Source organism: Psammomys obesus, unplaced genomic scaffold (genome assembly GCF_907164565.1).
Source record: "Psammomys obesus unplaced genomic scaffold, mPsaObe1.curated_primary_1811, whole genome shotgun sequence".
Taxonomy (NCBI): Eukaryota; Metazoa; Chordata; class Mammalia; order Rodentia; family Muridae; genus Psammomys; species Psammomys obesus.
The window spans coordinates 3,740,477-3,759,882 of NW_026596162.1; the positions used below are offsets into that span (position 1 = coordinate 3,740,477).

Sequence of the window (19,406 nt, forward strand, 5' to 3'; positions counted from 1 at the left end):
ATCGCTAAAGGAAATGCGAAGCTCTCAAGTTTGGGGGACCCAGATCCTGCAGCTTTCTTGAGCAGCACTTGCCCAGTGGACTCAGTACTGCAGGAACTGTGACCCCCCCACCCTAAGCCTTTAGTTGGTGGTGGGTTGAGGTGGGGCAAGGCAGGGCATTTCTTTTCAATAACTCTTCCCAGTATAAGCCTGTCCTTGTTTGAAAAAGCACTCTGCATGTCCTTTCTTTAATCACGACTCTGCTTGACTTGGATCCAGGTGTTATTTTCCTGTGCTGGTGTGTGCTTCCTCCCTCCAACCCTTACAGAGTAATTAACACTGCCCCACTCCTTTTACGCCACCTTCACCCTTTCAGCTTCTGTATTGACTTACGTCCTTTATTTAATACACTCCATATTTCGACTGCTGAGAGTATGCTACCCTGAAACACGCCATACAAAAACTAAGCTGCAGCCGGGTGTGGTAGCACACTCCTGTGTCTCGGCACTCTGGGAGGCAGAGGTAGGCATATCTCTGTGAGTTTGAGCCCAGCCTGGTCCTTGAAGCCAGCCAAGTCCAGGACAGCCAAGGCTACACAGAGAAACCCGGTTTCAAAAAACCAAAATAAAATAAATATAAGCTGCTGCAGGCTACTTACTCCAGTCAGGTAGCAGTAAGGGCATTGCAGATGCAGGCTTCAAGGAGTCAACCCCTGACGCCCTTATCCTTACCTCAGTGATGACCTATCACAGTAGACCGGATTTCTGGGAGAGCTGACCCCAGTGGGGACGCCACCTCTACCCTTCCCACACTTTTCACTCAACCTAGTGAAAGCAATGAAGTGCCTTTGGCTTGCTGGGTCCTTCTGCCCAAGCCAGACCCTCTTAAGGACAAGAATGGTCCAGCTGGTTTGCTGTCTCCACATCCCCAACACCTCCGACTTCCATTCGCACAATGATTCTCCAGGGTCTGTGAGTAAAGGAAGGTATCCCGCCGTGGCGGAATCCCTGTGAGCCAAGCCTGATCTGCTTCCCAAGCTGCAGGCTGGCCTGTTTAACCATCGTTGCCACGGCACCTGTTAGACTGGAGCACATTCTCTTACAGCCTGGTTTGCAGAATGGGCCTGCGGTTCTCCCCAAACCAGTTCAGGGGGGAAGGCAGCTGACCTGGGGTTGCCTTAGGGTTGGAACTCCTGTCCCCAAAAAAGCCTCAGGCACTGCGCCCTGCTAATCCCAGAGGGCATTAACAGGAGCCCTGCCGATGGCAAAGCTTGGTCAGAAATTACGGAGTGTTAGCCTGTGGGGTGTATTTATTTTTTAAGTTTACAATTATGGGTTTTCTTTTTCCAAGGCCCTGCCCCAGAAGTTATATAGATTTTCTTAAAGGGACAAAGCCTCTGGGAAAAGAAGTCACTGAAAGTTGTGAACCGAGCAAAGAGAGAAGTGTTTGGTTTAATTGCAGGCACATCCCGTGGTGAGAGAGAAGATAGATGTAGGAGGGAGAGAAAGCAGAACAGGAGACATAGGAGTTGAGGAATTTAAGAAATTTACAAACCAGATTAATGTGACACTAGCCGAGGCTGGAGGAACAGGTGGGGTTTTATGCTCTGTCTTTGACCTTGGAGACAGGCTAGCCCAGGCTATTCTCCAACACAAGGAGGACCTTGAACTTCTGATCCTCCTGCTCCTACCTCTGCATATATATCACTACACCCAATTTATACAGTGCTTAGGGGCAAAGCTAGGCCCTTACAAGTCCATCAGTTTAGGTAGGTGAGCACTCGACCAACTGACCTACCTCCTTAATCCTAAACAGACTTTGTTTTAAAGAGACAGGAAAAGGCAAGGTAGTTGCTGAAGTTTTTGAGGTTTGGTTTATGTGTGTAGATTGAATTCTTTTAAAATCCCTAAACATGTTTTATAATGTCGGTATGACTTTTCCAACCACATAAGGTATTCCATGAAAATGAACCCAGATTTTCCCCTGCACCCAAAGCTAAAAATACAATGATAGGGACAGTTTTTTCCTTAAAGGGCTATATTAAATATTCAGTTTTTAAATAAACTGAAACTCTTTTCCTCTGCTTATCAAGCCCTTTAGGAATGTTCTTGGTTCTTACTCCGGTGATGAGTGAAGAGCCAACTTGTTGGTAAGCATCTGGACAGGACCCTTTATAATATAAACATGAGTGGGGTTTTTAAAATACTTAATGCCCTGTCTGCATGTATGACTGCATGACAGAAGAAGGCATCAGATCCCATTAAAGATGGTTGTGAGCCACCCTGTATTTGCTGGGAATTGAACAGCAGCCAGTGATCTTAACCACTTGGAGCCCTCTCCCTCGCCCCTAAACATGATGTTTTTAAGCTATTCCTTGATGGAAGGCACTTTTACCAACCCAGGAGTCCTGTTGTCTGTCCACATGGGCTGGTAACCCAAAAGTGCTCTGTCTGCTTAAACACGTCAGACAAAGTACAACCAAAAGTTCCCCTGTCCGTCTGGTTGTGTAGGCCAGTTGCATCTGTCACTTTTAACTGAGTGGCATTTCATTCCTTAACTGTGGAGATGACCAGCAAAGTCTGCCATCCTGTAGGAGGAGCTGGACACTCAGTAGCTACTGGGATTCATTCTGCTTCCTCCAGCGGTTTTCCTGAGTGTCCAGGACACTAAGTGGAGAGTATTGGGCACAGAGAAGCAGTGCGTTCTTTTAAGGTTGCATTGCCCCGGGAGAAGCGATGAGGTAGGCCACCTACATTTGGAAGCAGGGTTTTGAGAAGAAGCCGTAATAGGACCTGCCCGTTCAAGTTGACTACTCATGCTCCATATGTGAGGAGGTTAAGTCTGTTGTTCCCAGGAGTCATACAAAACCAAGTCAGAGGCTATCCTGCTAAAACACTCCCCCTAGTGGAAGTCTGGAATGCAACCAAGCCACCTTTGTTCAAAAGCATGGGCCCCATTGTACAAGGGGAGAACTTATCTACCCTCAGAACAGGATCACCAGTGGTACAATTCAGTCTTAGTGCGTGTACTTGGGTTTCAGAATTCATTTTTATTTTCATAAGTTTATCATTTTAAGTACATTGACACAGCTTATGTGCTGTCTTAATCCAAGCTACTCCAGGGTTAAAACGGGAGAAGCATGAGTTCAGGAGAGTAGCTTAGGATACATATAGCAAGCTCCTGTTCCAAAGAAAGAAATCATGTTTTTGTTGAAAACCCAATAATAGGAACAGCCTAGGGTATGCTGGAGAAAAGTAGAATTGACCAGAAATTAACCTTATTTTTAAACTGAATTTGGCTTATTCTGAAAAGTACTTGCCACACAAATGAGGACCTGAGTTCAATCCCTAGCACCCATTTAAAAGAAAAAAAAATCCAGTAGTGTTGGCACATGCCTAAAATCCCAGCACTGTGGAGGCAGAGGCAGGTGGATCTTGGGAGTTTGAGGTCACCCTGGTCTGCAAAGCGAGTCCAAGACAGCTAAGGCTACACAGAAAAACCCTGTCTCGGGAAAATAAAGTATCCCAGCACTGTGAGAGCAAGATGACAGAGGACCCTGGAACTTGTTGGCCAGCCACTCTAGCCAATCAGCAAGCATCAGATTAGTGAGAAACTCTGTCAGTTAATTAATAAATTAAGAGTAATTGAGGAAGACAACAGGCAGATACTGGCCTCTGATTTCCAAACACATGTATACACAAACACATAAATGCACACACAGAATTACTTACAAAGTAAGCAATCCAAACATTATGTGCTTTTGTTGTTTGAGAGTTTAAACCAAAATCCATTCCATAGATGCCCTCTGTAATTCAAGAAAATGAGCATAGATATATTTTTTTTTAAAGTAGAGCCTAAACATTAGTGTACATCTCTCAGGATTCCTGCTTGTTGTCACAAATTATCTTTAGATCATGATTACTTGTTGAATTCTGAAGCCTTTTGACACAAACAGTAGCCTCTCCTAGGTGCAGTAAGAATGAAACCAGCCAATTGCCGTAAGTGGAAATGACCCTACTTGGTTGCAGGAGAGCCGGAATCCCCAAGCTGGCTTGAAGTATAAGTACTATGTCTGAGGCAGCTTCTCTCCCCATCCCAAGACGCACCCGGAGGCATGTGACAGAAGGAATGATACAAATGTGGTAGCCTTCTGGCTCATTTCATACAGCAAGTAAGAGCCTCAGATTAGGTGTGTGAATTGTTGCTGACTCAAGCACTGATCAGAGATGTGCCTGTCACAGGGTACACCTTACATGTGTGTGGTAAAACAGTTTCCTCTGTGGGGTTCAAAGGAAGCACAGAACACCTATAGTAAGTTGACATTAAGTCTGCAGACAAACAGTTCTCAGCCAGTTCCGTTTCACTGTTAGAACCATTATTAAGTCCTTGCTCAGCTCTCGTGCAAAAGAGATAATGCTCCCAATACTGTTTGATGTGGCTTTCTCTCTCTTTCCCTCTCTCTCTCTCAACTGTTTCATAGCCCAGGCTGGCCTTGAACTCACAGTGGCGCTCACCTAGCCTCAAACTCTTACCAACTTTCGTTTCTGAAGGGCTGAGATTGAAGGTGTGCACCAGTGTGCCTGGCCTTGTCATTAATGTTGGACATGGTGCCCTCTTCTAAGGTCATGGAAAGTTGGTGGACTTCCCATGTCTGGTTTTGCTGTGAGGGGTTACTGTGGGAGCAAGAAATCACCGCCAGAGCCTCACTCTATAGATCCCTGTCCTCATGCTCACCCACAGCCCCTCAGAGCCACCTGCCATCCCTCCCCACATGCTCTTGAGCGTGTTTGCCTCCCCATTCATTGCTTACAGGTACAGGAGCATCTTTGGCCTGTGGCCTCTACCTGGAGATGTGCCTGTGGACCATATACCTAGAATACACATGTGTGGGCCTGTTCTGTGACGCTCCTTGAGGGCCACGTTTGGAAGATGGGGGCTGGGGGTGTTCTTGTATGTGTTGCATGTTTGCAGAAGCTCTTTGCACTGGAAAGATAACCTTTACAACTTGGCTTCCTCAACCTCCCTAGTACTTTTGAATCTCTGGAATGCGCGCCCTCTCTATCTGCACTGCCTGAGTAACACACCTTCCTGGGGGTGGGGACAGCTGAGTGTCCTTGGGTTTGATGGTGGAGGTCAGGAGTTCTGAGGCACAAGAGCCCATCTGCTTTACTCGGGAATGTGAAGGCTGCTTTAGCCCTTATAACTCCAAATTCAAAAGGTACTCACTAGGTTTAGTATCCAGGCTGCCAGGGTGGGTCCAGCCAAGTCCCAGTAGAGCCCTTAAAAAGGGCATATGCTCGCTGTCACCTCATCTGAACCCCTTTCCCACTCTGTTTCCTTACACAGACAGCCAGTCAGACACCGACACATTGGCCACCCCAGGTGAGGTGCTGGATCTCACAGCACGGGATAAGGAGCAGCCACCATCAGAGGGAGCCGTGGAGCTCAGCCCAGCTACACAGGACCTTACTGTTAAAGAGGCCAAAGCAGAGGCAGCAGCGCCGCCTGAGAAGGAGGACAGAGAAAAAGGGACGGAGGAGGACCCAGAGCCAGAGGAAGAATGTGGCGTGGAAGAGAACACCAGGGATGCAGATGCCCCAGAGGAAGACACAGCCAGCAACCAGAGCCTGGATCTTGACTTTGCCAGCAAGCTGATGGACTTCAAGCTGGCAGAGAGTGAGGCAAGCACTGTGGACAGCCAAGGCACAGCCCAGCAGGAGCAGAAGTATAGCTGCAGTACCTGTGGAAAGAGCTTCAAGTTCCTGGGCACCCTAAGTCGCCACAGGAAAGCACACAGCTGCCAGGAGCAGAAGGAGGAGAAGGAGGCCCCTTCGCTGGAGAGTGAGAGCGCTGGCAGAGCAGGTGAGGGGCCCTCACCTTCCCCTGAGCCTGAGGAGAAGCCTGCCGAATCCCCAGCGATAGATCCAACACCAGGAACCAGGGAGGCTTCAGTGGAGAAACAGAATGAAGAAACAGAGGGTCCCTCTGATGGCGAAGGCACAGCTGAAAAGAGCAGTGACAGTGACAAGAGACCAAAGACAGACTCCCCCAGAAGCGTGGCCAGTAAGGCGGACAAGAGGAAGAAGGTCTGCAGCGTGTGCAGCAAGCGCTTCTGGTCCCTGCAGGACCTCACCCGGCACATGAGGTCGCACACAGGTAAGAGAGCCCAGGCCCAGTCTGCCAGAAGAGGCAAGCGGGGCCTGCAGTAGTTGTTGGGAGTTTCACCGGAAGTCAATTCCAGAGGTCTTTGAGGGAACTGGTTAGGTTTCAGGGTTGTCCTTTGATCTGGGAGCTGGGGAAACTGGGGGTCTTAAGGAGTTGGCACAAGCCTTCTGCAGGACAGGAGGGTGGTCCCTCTGCAGTGGTACTTTGGAAATCACTTTTCCTCTGTCACTCAGCCCCAGTCTTGTTCTCTATAGGTAGGGAGGATGGCTGCCATGACTGACCACAGGCTTCTAGAGCAAGAAGAGTGGGCATATGTCCATCCAGTGTAGTCCTCATCCAGATCCTGCTTCTCGGGGGATATGCCAGGGAAGGCAGGTGCTGGCCTGGCCCATGTTGTGAAGACCTCAAGGAAGGTTCTCTTATTTGGGCAGGGGGTGGGGAACTTCCAGTAAAGCCAAAATATAGAAACATTCTTCCTCCACCATCCCTCCAAAGAGAGCACTCCAACCCCTTGTCCAGATCTCACCATCATGGCCTCCCATGCACAGCCATCTTGACACAGCCAGCCAGGCCCTTCACTGAGGTGTGGCATGCTGGTGCCTTGTTCTGGCCAGAGATGTTCTCAGCTGTTGGAAACTTGGTATGTAAGGTGTCAACAAAAGCCAAACTGTACTTCCTTGTGCCTTGATTTAGAGGGCTGTTGCAGTCCTTGCAGAGCCTGGGCAAGGACCAATCATTCCTCCTGCAGAACTGTTTGCTTCTGGGGTTCTTGTTTGTTTGTTTCTGTTGTGTTTTCTTTTCTCCAGACGGGGTTTCTCTATGTAGCCTTGGCTGTCATGTACTTTCTAGACCAGGCTGGCCTCGAACTTGGAGTTCCACCTGCCTCTGCCTCCCCAAGTGCTGGGATTACCTGCATGTGCCACTGCACCCACCTGGCTTTGGGGTTCTTTTAAGAACAGTTTGTAGAAGGCCTAGGTGAAAATGTACAAGAGAAAGAATGTGACCCCTAGCCTTGCAAGTTCAGGCAAATAAGAAGGCTCTTCCTGAGTAGCAAAGGGTCATGTCCCTGTTTATTTAGTTCTGGATGCTGCATTCCTATAGAGCAGGGGAGGTGGGAACCAGTGATCTTCATGTTAATGGAAATCCCATTTTCCTTTTCCCCTGCTCAGGAGAAAGGCCATACAAGTGTCAGACCTGTGAGCGAACCTTCACCTTAAAGCACAGCCTAGTTCGACACCAGAGGATCCACCAGAAAGCAAGGCACAGCAAGCACCATGGGAAAGACAGCGACAAGGACGAGCGGGCCGAGGAGGACAGCGAGGATGAGTCCACCCATAGTGCTAACAACCCTGTCTCAGAGAATGAGGCTGAATCCGCTCCTAGCACCAGCAACCATGTGGCCATCACCAGGAGCCGGAGAGAGAGCTTGGCCAGTTCTGGGAAGGATTGTAGCCGGGAGGAGAAGGCTGCAGCGGAGCAGGCAGCTGAGCCCAGCCACAGTGCTCCCAAGGAGCAGGTGTCTCCGGGTGACACAGACCCCCAGAGCCCTGCAGCCATTGTGCAAGACTTGCTGGAGCTGTGCAGCAAGAGGCCTGCCCCTATCCTAGCGGCCACCGACAGTGCCTCGCAGCTCTTGGGGATGGAGTGACAGCCTTCCCCATCCCCGTCAGCACACCGAGAAAGCTAGCAGAGCATCCCAAGGTTTCACAAGGTTTTCTCAGTGTCCTTCAGCTGTCTGCAGAGAGGAAAGAGAGGGCAAAAGAGAGACCAGCAGGTACGCGGCCAAGCAGCTCTCGCCATAGCCTTACCTTGTGCGCAAGCACCCGGCCCCAGTGTGGCCGGCTCCAGTGCCTTAACTACTTATGGGTTCTCCCATGTTATTGTGGGTGTGCCCCCCACCCCCCAAAAATGACATTTTAACAAAGCAAACATTTTAATGAATTTTTTTCAGAGGACCTCTTCATTTAAGCATTAACATTACCTTTTGTATTGGTGTGTTTGAGCTTGTTCTTGTGAATCTGTGATAGTACTGTTTGTTCTGTGAGCTGGAAGCAGAAGAAGAAAACCTTTCCCTTGGATCCCTGTAGCCAATAACTGGAAGAAAATGATGTGAATTTCATGTACATGACCAGAGGGAAGAGGGTGCGAGGCTGATCTCTAAGCTAGACCTTTCCTGTCGGCCTGTCCTGGTGGAGGAGCTGTGATCCGGCCTTTGTTGTTAGTGGTTGTGGTCAGTGCAGGGTCCCGGTGTGGTGTGGCCAAAGCCAGGAAAGAGACTAGCTTCAACCTCATGTTTCCACTCTCTCCGAGTTAGCAATGGTTACTGTTCAAATTCTTCATTTACAGAGTGACCTCCCCAGTATGGTGACCTATGGAGGACGTGCCTGGATGTCATATACTGATATTCCCCTCTCCCCATTCAGTATATGTTATTAATATTATTAATATTATTATTATTATTAGTTCATCAGTTTGCTGGGCTCTGCATTCAGCAGAAACAAATGGGCAATATTTGTCCTGGGAGACCTGCGCAGCTGCCTGGTCCCCATAACGAACGTGTGCCTGAAGCTTTCGTTGGTACACCAGTGATGGCTCTTCTACTGTACTCAGACAAGCCTTTCTTCCGTGACTGTAGAATCCAGCAGGGGCCTGGAGTGCTCCTCCAAGCATGGCCAAGGAGTGGCTCAGAGGGCAGAGCCAAGGATGCAGCAGGAGGGGTGGGGAGCAGGCATCCGAGACACCAGGCCACACCCAGGCCACCTCAGAGCTGGCTTGCAAGGCATCCCAGTCTTCCTGCTAAGCCGGGCCCAAGTGTCCCCCCAGCTGCGCTACTGTCATTTGAAAAGCAATGCGATACTACTGCCGGTGTAGGGTGTAGACCCAACTGCTAGTGCAAGGTTTTGGGAGAGGGGGCATCTTCACCTTCCCGCAGGGGGGGCTGCCGCTTGGAGACAGAAGTGTGTTCAGTTCCCTAACTGGCCTAAGACCCTGCAGCGCAGAGGCAGGGTTCCTTTCATTCCTGAGTGTTCTCTACAGGGAGTAGACTTCCCTCGTCGGCAGAGAAGCCTTCTACTGTAGCTGCGCACTTCAGCTCAGCACCCTGCCCTTTAGCGGATGCCCGAGGACGCCTGAGCCACACTGCTACTAGAGCCCCTGCGCTCGTCCCCGGCCTGCACAGCCGCAGGACTTCCCCAGGGGGGCTTCCTCTGCTCCACTTTTTCCCCTGCCCTGGGGCTCCATTTGCTCCTCTGCTGAGACGTGCGTACCCTCTTGTCCACCAGTTTCTAGTGGCTAAAATCCAACCACCCTGACTTCAATGGAAGATAGATATTCTAGAGAAAATGAAAAGTGATATATTTACATATGAAAGAAAATTTTGAGGTATATATGTATTAACTGTATTAGGGATGTATGAACCAATTTAAAATTGAGATTTTTATTTACTATAGAGAGAGAAATCAGAACCAATGACCCATTGGTTAAAGCCAGCTCTTACATCCCTTAGTTGTTTTTTTTTATTATTATTATTATTACAATTGTTATTGTTATTTTGTTGTTATTATTTGGGGTTTCTTGTGTTTTGTTTTCCTTTGCAGCTCTCCACACTAAACTCATGATATTGTGGGGAGAAGCCATGACTGAACTCTGCACGGCAGTAAGATGTAGCAGGGATTGGCTCCCAGCAGCGGCCACAGCCAGGGCTGCAACTGGTGATAATCACTATTGATTTAAAGCTTTATACAGTCTGGCCTGTTCCTTCGTAGTCGATAAGGTCTTGCCACATTTTATTAGTGAGATTGAGAGGTGTGTTATTTGTCGTCCTCCCGCCTTCCTCCCCCAATATTAAACTGTGAAATTCGTGATTTGTTTAAACGCTGGGTGAATCATAGTGTAGTTTGCATGTCCAGCTAATTTGTTTCTATACATTTTGTTTGATTCTCTTTCTCCTCAGGGCTTTTACAGATATATATATATATATATATATATATATTATAAATGTGTATATATATATGGATCTTCTGAAAAAAAAATTTGAGGTGCAGATTTTCTTTTTGTGTTGTTTTGTTTTTGTTGTTTTGTTTTTCTCTTTAATGGACACAATGCTGAGATTCAATCACTACATAAAATACCTGGCTGTGAAAACAACAAAAAGGGCCCATGGGGCTGTTCTCCAAGCAGCTCTAGGGAAGCTCCGTGGATGCCGGTTTCGGACAGATCATCTTGCGTTCCTCTCTGTCCTCTCCTCTCCTTCTTCTAGAAGAAAGTTGATCCTGATGATTTCAGCCCATTGCATTAAACAGGAAACAATAATAACTGTGTAAAATTCATATTTTTCTAAAGGGAACTTAAAAAACTGCTGCTACGTGTCATGTACAAAACTGGTTTATGCCACATGAACAGAATCACAAGTTTGGTTTTGGTACTTTTTGTTTCTCTTTGTACTCAGTTGTATAGAACTTCCAAATTCAGAATGAAAAGAAAGCTGTTCTGTATCAAACCATCTAAGCAATAAATGTTATATTTAAAAAACGGTGCCTGACCAACCTGTGTGTTCCTCCGATCCTGCCTCCAAGCCTGCAGCCCACTGGGGGCAGGTCTCAGGGTCAGGCCTCATGGAGTGGTCAGGAACTGATCCCCAACCGCTGACACCCGGGCACCTAGGCAGCATCTTTAAAGGACACTTGGGCCTGGAGAGATGACCCATTCAGTAAAACGTCTGCCACAGAAGCATGAGGCCCTGGGGTCAGACACACCCCCCCCCCGAACCCACCTAAAAGCTGTGTGTGCAGTGGCAATTGGGGAGGGGGTGGGAGGGGGCAGAAGGCATTGACGAGCAGATTCCTGGAGCTCTCTAGGCTGCTAGTCCAGCCAGATTGGTGATCTCAGGTTCACTGAGAGGTCCTGCTTCAAGAAATAAGGTGGGAGGCTGGCATGATGGCTCCCTAGGTAAAGGGACTCACCATCAAAGCTGACAGCCAGGGATGGGTCCTTTGAGACCCACGTCATAGAATTCTGAAAAAGGAAGGCCTCAGACAAAAGGACAAATGGGAGCAAAACACTTGTACATATAAAATGAATATGTGGGGGTTTTTTTTGCTTTGTTTTTTTTTTAAGTCAGAGACCCAGGGGCTGGAGAGATGGCTCAGTGATTGTGAGCGCTGTCTGCTCTTTCAGAGGACCCAGGTTCAGTTCCCAGCACCGTCTTGGGTCTAGCCCACCACCTTAATTCCCCTTCCTACATCCAGATGACCACTGGGTCAGTTGCCCATCTGTCTTGAAGACCACAAACAGAAATTCCAGAACCCCCTGATGGTGACCGACTAGTGAGGCTGTTCCCTGAGAGCAGCGAGGAGACAGGAGGCAGGTGTGGAACTGTCCTGAGCGGGGGTGGGGGGAGCCTTAGATCTGCGCTCCGCACCTCAGCCCTAGGCGGTTCAGCCTGAGCAAGATACCTTTGTTGTTCTCATCTCTGTTGCTGTGATTTAAAACAACAACAAAAAAAAAAAAAAAAAAAAAAACAAGTGAATGAAAGCAACGGGAGGAAAATCTTATCTGGCTTATGCTTCCAAATCACAGTTCATCCCCCAGGGAAGTCAGAACAGAATCCAAGGAGTTACCCTGCCTTCTGACTTGCTCACAAGGTCATGCTTAGCTAGCTTTCCTGTTCAATCCAGGACCAGCTGCTGAGGGAATGGTGCCGCCCACAGTGGCCTGCGTCCTCCTGTATCACTTACCAATCAAGGCAAGCCCACACGTCATTCCGTGGCGACTGTGTAAAGTTGACAGAGCTAACCAGAACAGTGACCATGATGATCTGTTAGACATATCTGATCACCCAGAGATCCTATCTTCATTTTGGTGGCAATTGCTCAAGACATGGATGTCTGCACAAAAGGAGCCACTCATGAGCACAAAATCCAACACAGTACTCAACTACTCATCTGTGCTGATCACCTACACTAGACGCTTGGTAAACCTGAAGTGTTTGGTGTATACCTTCAATCCCAGCACTGGGGAGGCAGAGGCAGGCAGATCTCTGTTCAAGCCCAGCCCGGTCTGCATAGCCAGGGCTATAAAACAGAGAAATCCCATCTCAGGCAAAAATAAATAAATAAAAAATAAAAAAACAAAGAATTGTTAATCACAGACTGAATGATAAGAAACTGACTTGAAGGATGAACTGTGGCTAGTCAATAGGCCAGTGCCCAATCTTGACTCAGTGAATTTCAAGGCTGGTGCTTGTGTTAGTGAGCTTCCTGGGGATAACAGCTTAGAAGAGGAGGTTTATTTGAGCACATGGTTTCAGAGGTATTAGGCCATAGTTGCTGGTCCTAGTTTGCTTTTTTGTTGCTGTAATAGATGCCATGCCCAAAAGCAAACCTGGAGAGAAAAATCTCTCTCCAGACAGATTACAGTCCATTCTCGAAGCCAGGGCAGGAGCTCATGGCAGGAACTGAAATAGAAGCTCTGAAGGAATGCTCCTGCCTGGCTTGCTTTCAGGCTCATGTCCAGCTACCCTTCTTATATAGCTCAGGACTGCCTAGCTTAGGATAGCACAGCCCACAGAGCACTGAGCCCTACTACATTAACCAACGACCAAGAAAACACCCCACAATACGCTCACAGGCCAATCTGACGGAAACAACTCAGCTGAGGGTCCTTCTTCCTAGATGTGTTAAGTTGGCAACTAAGATTATCCATCACAGCCCTGTTGCCTCTGGACCAGTGGTGAGGTTTTAAAGCATCATGGTGGACACTTATACGACTCCTGCTCACTGCTAGCAAAGAAAGAGCAGGAAAGATTGGATCTCACAATCTCCCTTTAGGGCACCAAAGAGCACCTCCCACCAGGCACCACCCTTTAAACACTCCCCTACCTCCCAGTCATACTGTAGGCTCACAACCAAGCTTTCAAAGCACGGGCCAATGAGGGGCTCTTACAGCAAAGTCCTTAACCCACAGGGTGGCCATCAGCCTCCCTTTGGTTCTGAGAACCATAGGGAGACCCAGTCTAGGCTACCCTGCTGCATCCATTAGTTACAGCCTCTGTCCTTCCTGGAATTAGCTTTAAGGGATACTTAAATCTTGCCACTAATCAACTCGGGGAATACAGGAAGTGCTCGAGGAAGTCACATTTACCCAGCACCCCCAAAATATGTGTAAAATGGCATATATTGATAAAATGTACACAACAAACTTCCAACCTTACTACCCCCACCCCACTCATACAGGGTTTCTCTGTGTAGCCCTGTCTGTCCTGGAAGTCACTCTGTAGACCAGGCTAGGCTTGAACTCAGAGATCCAGCTGCCTCTGGTTCAGAGCGCTGGGATTATAGGGTGTGCCACCACTGCCCAGCTAACCTTGCTGCTTTTAAGGGTACAACTCAGTGGTTTCACATTGCTGTGTGCACCTCATTTCCTCCCATAGCCACCTCCCTCCTGCTTCCTGTCTCTGTAAACGGGACTCCTTAAGGTACCTCACACAAGCGAAAATGGTATATCTCAAGGACAGCATTTGGTTTATGGAGGTCCGGTGAGGGGCGGGCCTCTCGAAATTTGTCTCCCGGAAGCAGGTTCGGATTAAACAGCGCTGGGTACAGGGATGCCCCATCTCAGGCCTTCCTGCTGAAGACAGCCCCTGCGGTTTGAGATGCTGTGGGAATTGGTATTAATGGCCAGCTTGGCAGCCTGTAAAATCACCTAGGAGACAAACCTCTGGGCATGTCTGGGAGAGAGCTTCTAGGCTGCATTACGTGAGGGAGAAGAAGCACCCCTAACTACTGGCAGCATCATCTCGGGGCCTGGGTCCCGTCGGGATAGAAAGGAGAAAAGGTGAGTACGCTGTTCCCCTCCCTCTACTTCCTGACCATGGCTGCCATGGACCCTGCTTGCTGTCTCAAGCTTCCACCATGATGCACTGCCCCTTAAGATGGGAACCCAAATGAACCCATCCTTAACTTGCTCTTGTCAGAAAACGAGAAGAGTAACTAATACAGACGGGTGGAAAATTGGCCCACAGGGACTAGCCAGAAGCATGCCGGTCCTAGCTCTGCTGCTGATGAGTGGCTCTGTGCCTTGGTCTCTCTCCTTCCAAAGACTGTAACAGCGGTGTCGGCCTCCCTGGATTATTGTGTGAGTTATGGGAGTCACTGTATAGATGAGGTGAATATTCTCAGCTCTCACCGACATCTCAGTGGTGACCCTGAAGGGATTGGGCAGGGCTTCCAAGCCATACGTTCAGCTCACAGATACTGGAGGCGAGCAGAAGGAAGCGCTCGTGGGAGACTCGGGCCCTGCCCTGCTATGCCAGGGTTCCGTACCTTTCTCCTGGTTCTATGAACCAGGCACCTTGCAATTCAAAGCTCCGTTATACCCAGGACTCTTCTGCGGCCTTGATGCGTCTCACTCTGGAAGGTGGGAGGGAGATACCTTTAACACCTCCCCCCTCTATGTCAGAGCCTCACCCATAGGAGAACTGCCCTGCCTAGATCCCTGAGGACAAGGCCTAGTCCTGGCTGGCTGATTACCCAGGGTGTGGCTGAAGACCCATAGCATCTATATTCCTTGGGGTCTGGTTAGAATGAGAACTTCAGGCCTTCCCAGGCTGCTGGATTTATTTATCCTCTGAACTAAACTTTAGGCTCCAGACCTGAGACTCGCTAATTTTAATATACTTATGAATCCCCTGGGGCTAGAGAGATGGCTCAGCCACTGGGAACAGCAAGACCACACCTTCTGAACCTCCCCAAACTGCCAAGTGGTACAGCCTATGGGAGTCATTCTCATTCCAACCACACCATAGGCTTCCTGACATTTGCCATGCCCAGCATCTGCGTACCACTCTCACTTGGTGCCAATACACAGGCCCCAAGCAACCAGGGCCCTCTCCCTTAGCCGTGACCAGCTCCCAAGGAGACTGGGAAGGCTGGGTTTATTTTAAGCCTATAATTGAAGGTTGCTCGTTAACGACAACAAAACTGTGCCCTCCAAACCCAGGCTGCCAAAGTCAGTGCCCTAAATAAGGAACAAGCAGTCACTCCTTCCCCGTTTTACTTTCAGGGGAAGAAAGCCAGCCGAAGCCAAGTGGGGAAGTGACCTTGCCAGGCTTCGGCTGTGGGCTGTCCCAAATCTTGCCTGCCTGGAACAGGAATTGACAGCGCAGTGATGGTTGAGGTCTGGGTTCCCAGGGGAGAGGTCGGATAGAGAGTGGCCCTTTCCCACAAGGACCCCCTATAGCTCTCTCACATAAATATTAGACCCACCTATTCTGCGTGAACAATTTAGCAGCTTCAGGGAAACAGGAAGGGTGAAAAAAAAAAAATCAAGGAAAACTGAATGCACCCAGGTGTGGTGATACAAGGCTTTAATCACAGCCCTGAGGAGGCAGAGACAGCAGTTCTTTGTGAGTTCAGGACCAGCCTGGTCTACATAGAGAATTCCAGAACCGTAGGTGCTGTATAGAGAGACCCTGTGTCTAGACAAACAGCAAACCTCACATTCTCCCACACCGTCCAGGACTTTGTACATGGTGCCTTTCAACCTCAGTCCAGTGAGCTGAGGAGAAACAAAACCCGTTCCCGTCAGGAGCTGAAGAGATGGCTCAGAGGTCTGTCAAAGACTGGCTGCTATTGGGGGCTGGAGAGATAGCTCAGAGGTTAAGCACACTGGATGTTCTTCTGAAGGTCCTGAGTTCAATTCCCAGCAACCAGATGGTGGCTCCCAACCATCTATAGTGAGATCTAGTGCCCTCTCCTGGAATGTGGCAGAATATTATATAAATAATAAATAAATAAATAAATCCTTTAAAAAAAAGTTAGTCTTCTTTAAAAAAAAAAAAGACTGGCTGCTCTTTCAAAGGTCCTGAGTTCAATTCCCACCAACCGCATGGCATCTCATAACCATCTATACTGAGATCTGGTGCCCTCTTCTTGTGTGCAGGCACACATGCAGACAGAATACCATATAGATAAATAGATAAATAAATCTTAAAAAAAAAAAAAAAAAAAAAAAAAAAAAACACCTTTCCTGTCAGAGCAGATTTGAAGGGTTAAGTGACTAACCCCAGTCTGCCTTTTAAGGATGAAACGAGGAGCCATGGCCTCCTGTGAACTCTGGAGGCAGCTGTGAGGGCACCCTCCAAGTACCCCAAGGTGGCTGGGGAGGTCTCAGGTCTCTCTTGTGACTACTACCTGTAATGCTAGTCATGTGACTGATGGTTGGTAGGCTTCTGCGGCGAGCCCTACGTATAACTTATGACTACTGCAGGGGGATGGAACACCCAGAAATGTGTCTTTGCCCTCCTGTCAGGAGCCTCAGAGGGGTCCACCCACCCACACCCATGCACTCTAAGACAATTTCCTCAGTTGCTTGTTAGAAATCCCATTTCAGACCTGCAGATCCAGGACTTTAGGCAAGGGAACCCAGCCATGAGCTACGCCAAATTCTCCTGGTTCTGGGGCTTGGGAAATTCTGCCAGCCACAGTCCAGGACTCGGCCCCCAAGAGATCTCTCTGTAGCAACAGGGGTCCTCTCCAAGATCCTAGCAAATAGGATTGAGAGATGACCATACGTGGCATAAGAGGGGCTGGAATGATGGCTCAGTGGTTACAAGCACTGGCTGCTCTTTCAGAGGGCCAGGGTTCAATTCCCAGCATCCACATGGTGGCTCACAACCATCTGTAACTCTAGTTCCGGGGGGGGGTGGTGGTGGTGTCAGATCAGATATTGTCATCTGGCCCCCAAAGGCACCAGGCATGTAAGTGATACGCAGACATACATGCAGGCAAAAGACACACTAGTAATAGTTATTATTATTATTAACGTGGAGTCATGTTTGCACACAATTTGTACACATCTCCCCGTACTTTCTTTTCTGCTTAGTGTGTGCGCACACATATATGAGCGTGACATGTGGAGGTCAAAAGACAACTTGCAAGAGTCTTTCTTCTTTCTTTTTTTTCTTTCCCCCATCATGTCGGTCTTGGAAATCTTCTTGGTAGCAGGTGCTGTTCCCTCCTGAGAACACAAAGTAACTCCTGTGAGAATCCTTGTTCAGTACATTGTTTAAGGACTAATGACAAAGGGGGAAAATCCACTGTATCTTCAACCCAGACAATCCCTTAAAATCTTTCTTGCATCTGCGGCTGGTTGCGTCTGGGCCTATGGTTGCGTCTGGGCCTATGGACCCCGGGGCTGCAGGGTGAGCACGTGTAGCTGCCTCTCAGAGCAATGCCCCATCAGTCTGTGCAAACCCTTGAATTTGTGGCTTGGCTTTGGCTAGAGCAGTTCTCTCAGATCCGGGGACCATGTCGGCTCTTTCATGATGTCTGGGCTCTTCCCGAGCCTGCACAGGCCCTCTCTGTGTCAGCGCAGTGGGCCACCGCCACCCCAGGATCAGCTCCCCCTCCTCCTGGAAAGAATCTTCTAGCAGTTGTGTCTGGGCTCAACCTTGGTACTCAGGAGCACGATACTGCCATGGATTTCCCACCTTCCTGGAACTTTGGGCCACCTGGTCTCCAGACACCCACACATCCTTCAGCCAAGAGCTGGTGGTGTAATGTGTGGGACTTCGTTCAAAACAGTGGGGAAAGAATTCTCCCCTTAGTCTGTGTTCTCTAGAGTCCTAGTTTACAGCCAGGTGCAATCTCAGCTATGCAGGAAACCGAGGCAGGGGGATGGCTTCCACCTCCAAGTTTTAGATTTCCTATGCAATACAAGACTTCCATCTTAAAACAAAACAAGAATCAAAATCCTGATTTTCTTAATTTGCTAAGGTCACAGGACGCTTTGATGCCTTGGGAACATGCCATATGCCCCCAACAGGACTGGGTGGCTCACTTCCAGTTCAAGGTGAAACCCCGTCCCAACCCTCCATACCTACCTCCGCACCCAGGTCACCGCCTGAAGGTGGGGTGGGCTGTGGTTGGCATACAAGGTTGGGGTCGTGGGCAGTCCCAAATCTGCTCAGAGAGCTAAGGCCACGTGAGCACAAAGGCTGCAAGCCGTCTGGGCACACCCTATCGTCCTGCAGAACTCAGCTCCAAGAGAACCCTGTGAGGATTTCAAGATGGTGCCTCCAAGCAGACTCCCACCCAGCCCAGGGCTCTGAGGGAAGCTGTGAGGGTCACGCTGCACAGAGCTGGCTCTGTCCTCCTCCCGGAGCACGCCTTCTGAAGATCCGTAGGTCTGGCTGCTCTCCCAGGTGACAAAGTGACACACTTCTGTCTCTGACGCCTTTGTCCACCCACACCCAGACACCGTTCTCTTCCTTTCCATGCTCGTGTCTGTGGCTCTGCCTGCCTGCCTGCCTGCATTCTAGGCCTGGACATTAATGCCCCTGGGAATCCTTGTCTGCCCACCCACTGTTTATTTACCACCCGGGGTCTGCATAGGGCTGTGCCTGAGGCTGTCCTGAAAAGGCTCTCTGGTTCCATAAACAGAGCCCTGTGGCTCTGTTGGGTTGGCACTCACAGCTAGGTCTGACCTCTTGGAACTTCACTCCACACAGCCCATGCCACACCCTGCCCCTAAGCTCTCGGTACTCAATGGCTTTCTCGCTCCTGCCTTGCCCTTGCTCCATGGACTGTTCTAGAGCCTTCCTGCTTTCCTTGGTCCCCCTGCTCCACATCTCACCCATTTCCTCAAAGGCCTGATTCTTCCCAGTATTCAAGAAGCAGAGGCAAGTGGGTCTCTTGTGAGTTCAAGGCCAGACTGGTTTACACAGAGAGTTCAGTAAAACCCTATCTCTTAAAAGTCTTGATTCTCTGGGTTTGCATCCTGCTGGAGAAAAGCTGGAGGGAAATGTGAACTTGACTGTGAGACGAAAGAGAGGAGGGGCCAGTCAGAGGGGAGATGTGGGAAAGGACATCAAAAGATGAAAATTTGTGTGTGTGTGTGGCTTCACGAGTGCCTGTATGTCCAAGAGGCCAGACACTGACACGTCTCCATCTGTTGATCTCCATCTTTGACACAGGGTCTCTCACTGAAGAGCTCAGATGGACTAGACTGGCTGGCCAGTGCGCCCGTGATGCTGTAGTCAGGGCACCACACACCACACCCCGTGCCTTTTTTTCATGGATACTGGGGGTCTGAACTCGGGTCTTCATGCTGGGGGAGCCATCTCCCCAGACCCCCAATGTAGGTCTTTTTAACTAACAGTGAGTACATTATGCCACTGTGTATGTAATCTTTTTAAAAGTGTGTTTGGGGCTGGCAAGATGGATCAGCAAATTAAGAAACTTTCACCAAGCCTGATAATCTGG

The 19,406-nt window shown here is 49.1% G+C and overlaps 1 protein-coding gene across 11 annotated transcripts in view; it reads left to right on the top strand.

Moving 5' to 3' along the window:
* Positions 1-10,677, top strand: part of Rreb1 (ras responsive element binding protein 1) — a 126,639-nt gene extending 115,962 nt beyond the window's left edge. For all 11 annotated transcript variants that reach the window (XM_055595112.1, XM_055595115.1, XM_055595106.1 and 8 more), the window contains 2 exons: positions 5,326-6,135; positions 7,314-10,677. In XM_055595112.1, coding sequence (XP_055451087.1) covers positions 5,326-6,135; positions 7,314-7,792 — 1,289 coding nt within the window. In that variant the 3' untranslated portion in view covers positions 7,793-10,677. The remainder of the gene's footprint in view (positions 1-5,325; positions 6,136-7,313) is intronic.
* Positions 10,678-19,406: the final 8,729 nt, after the last annotated feature.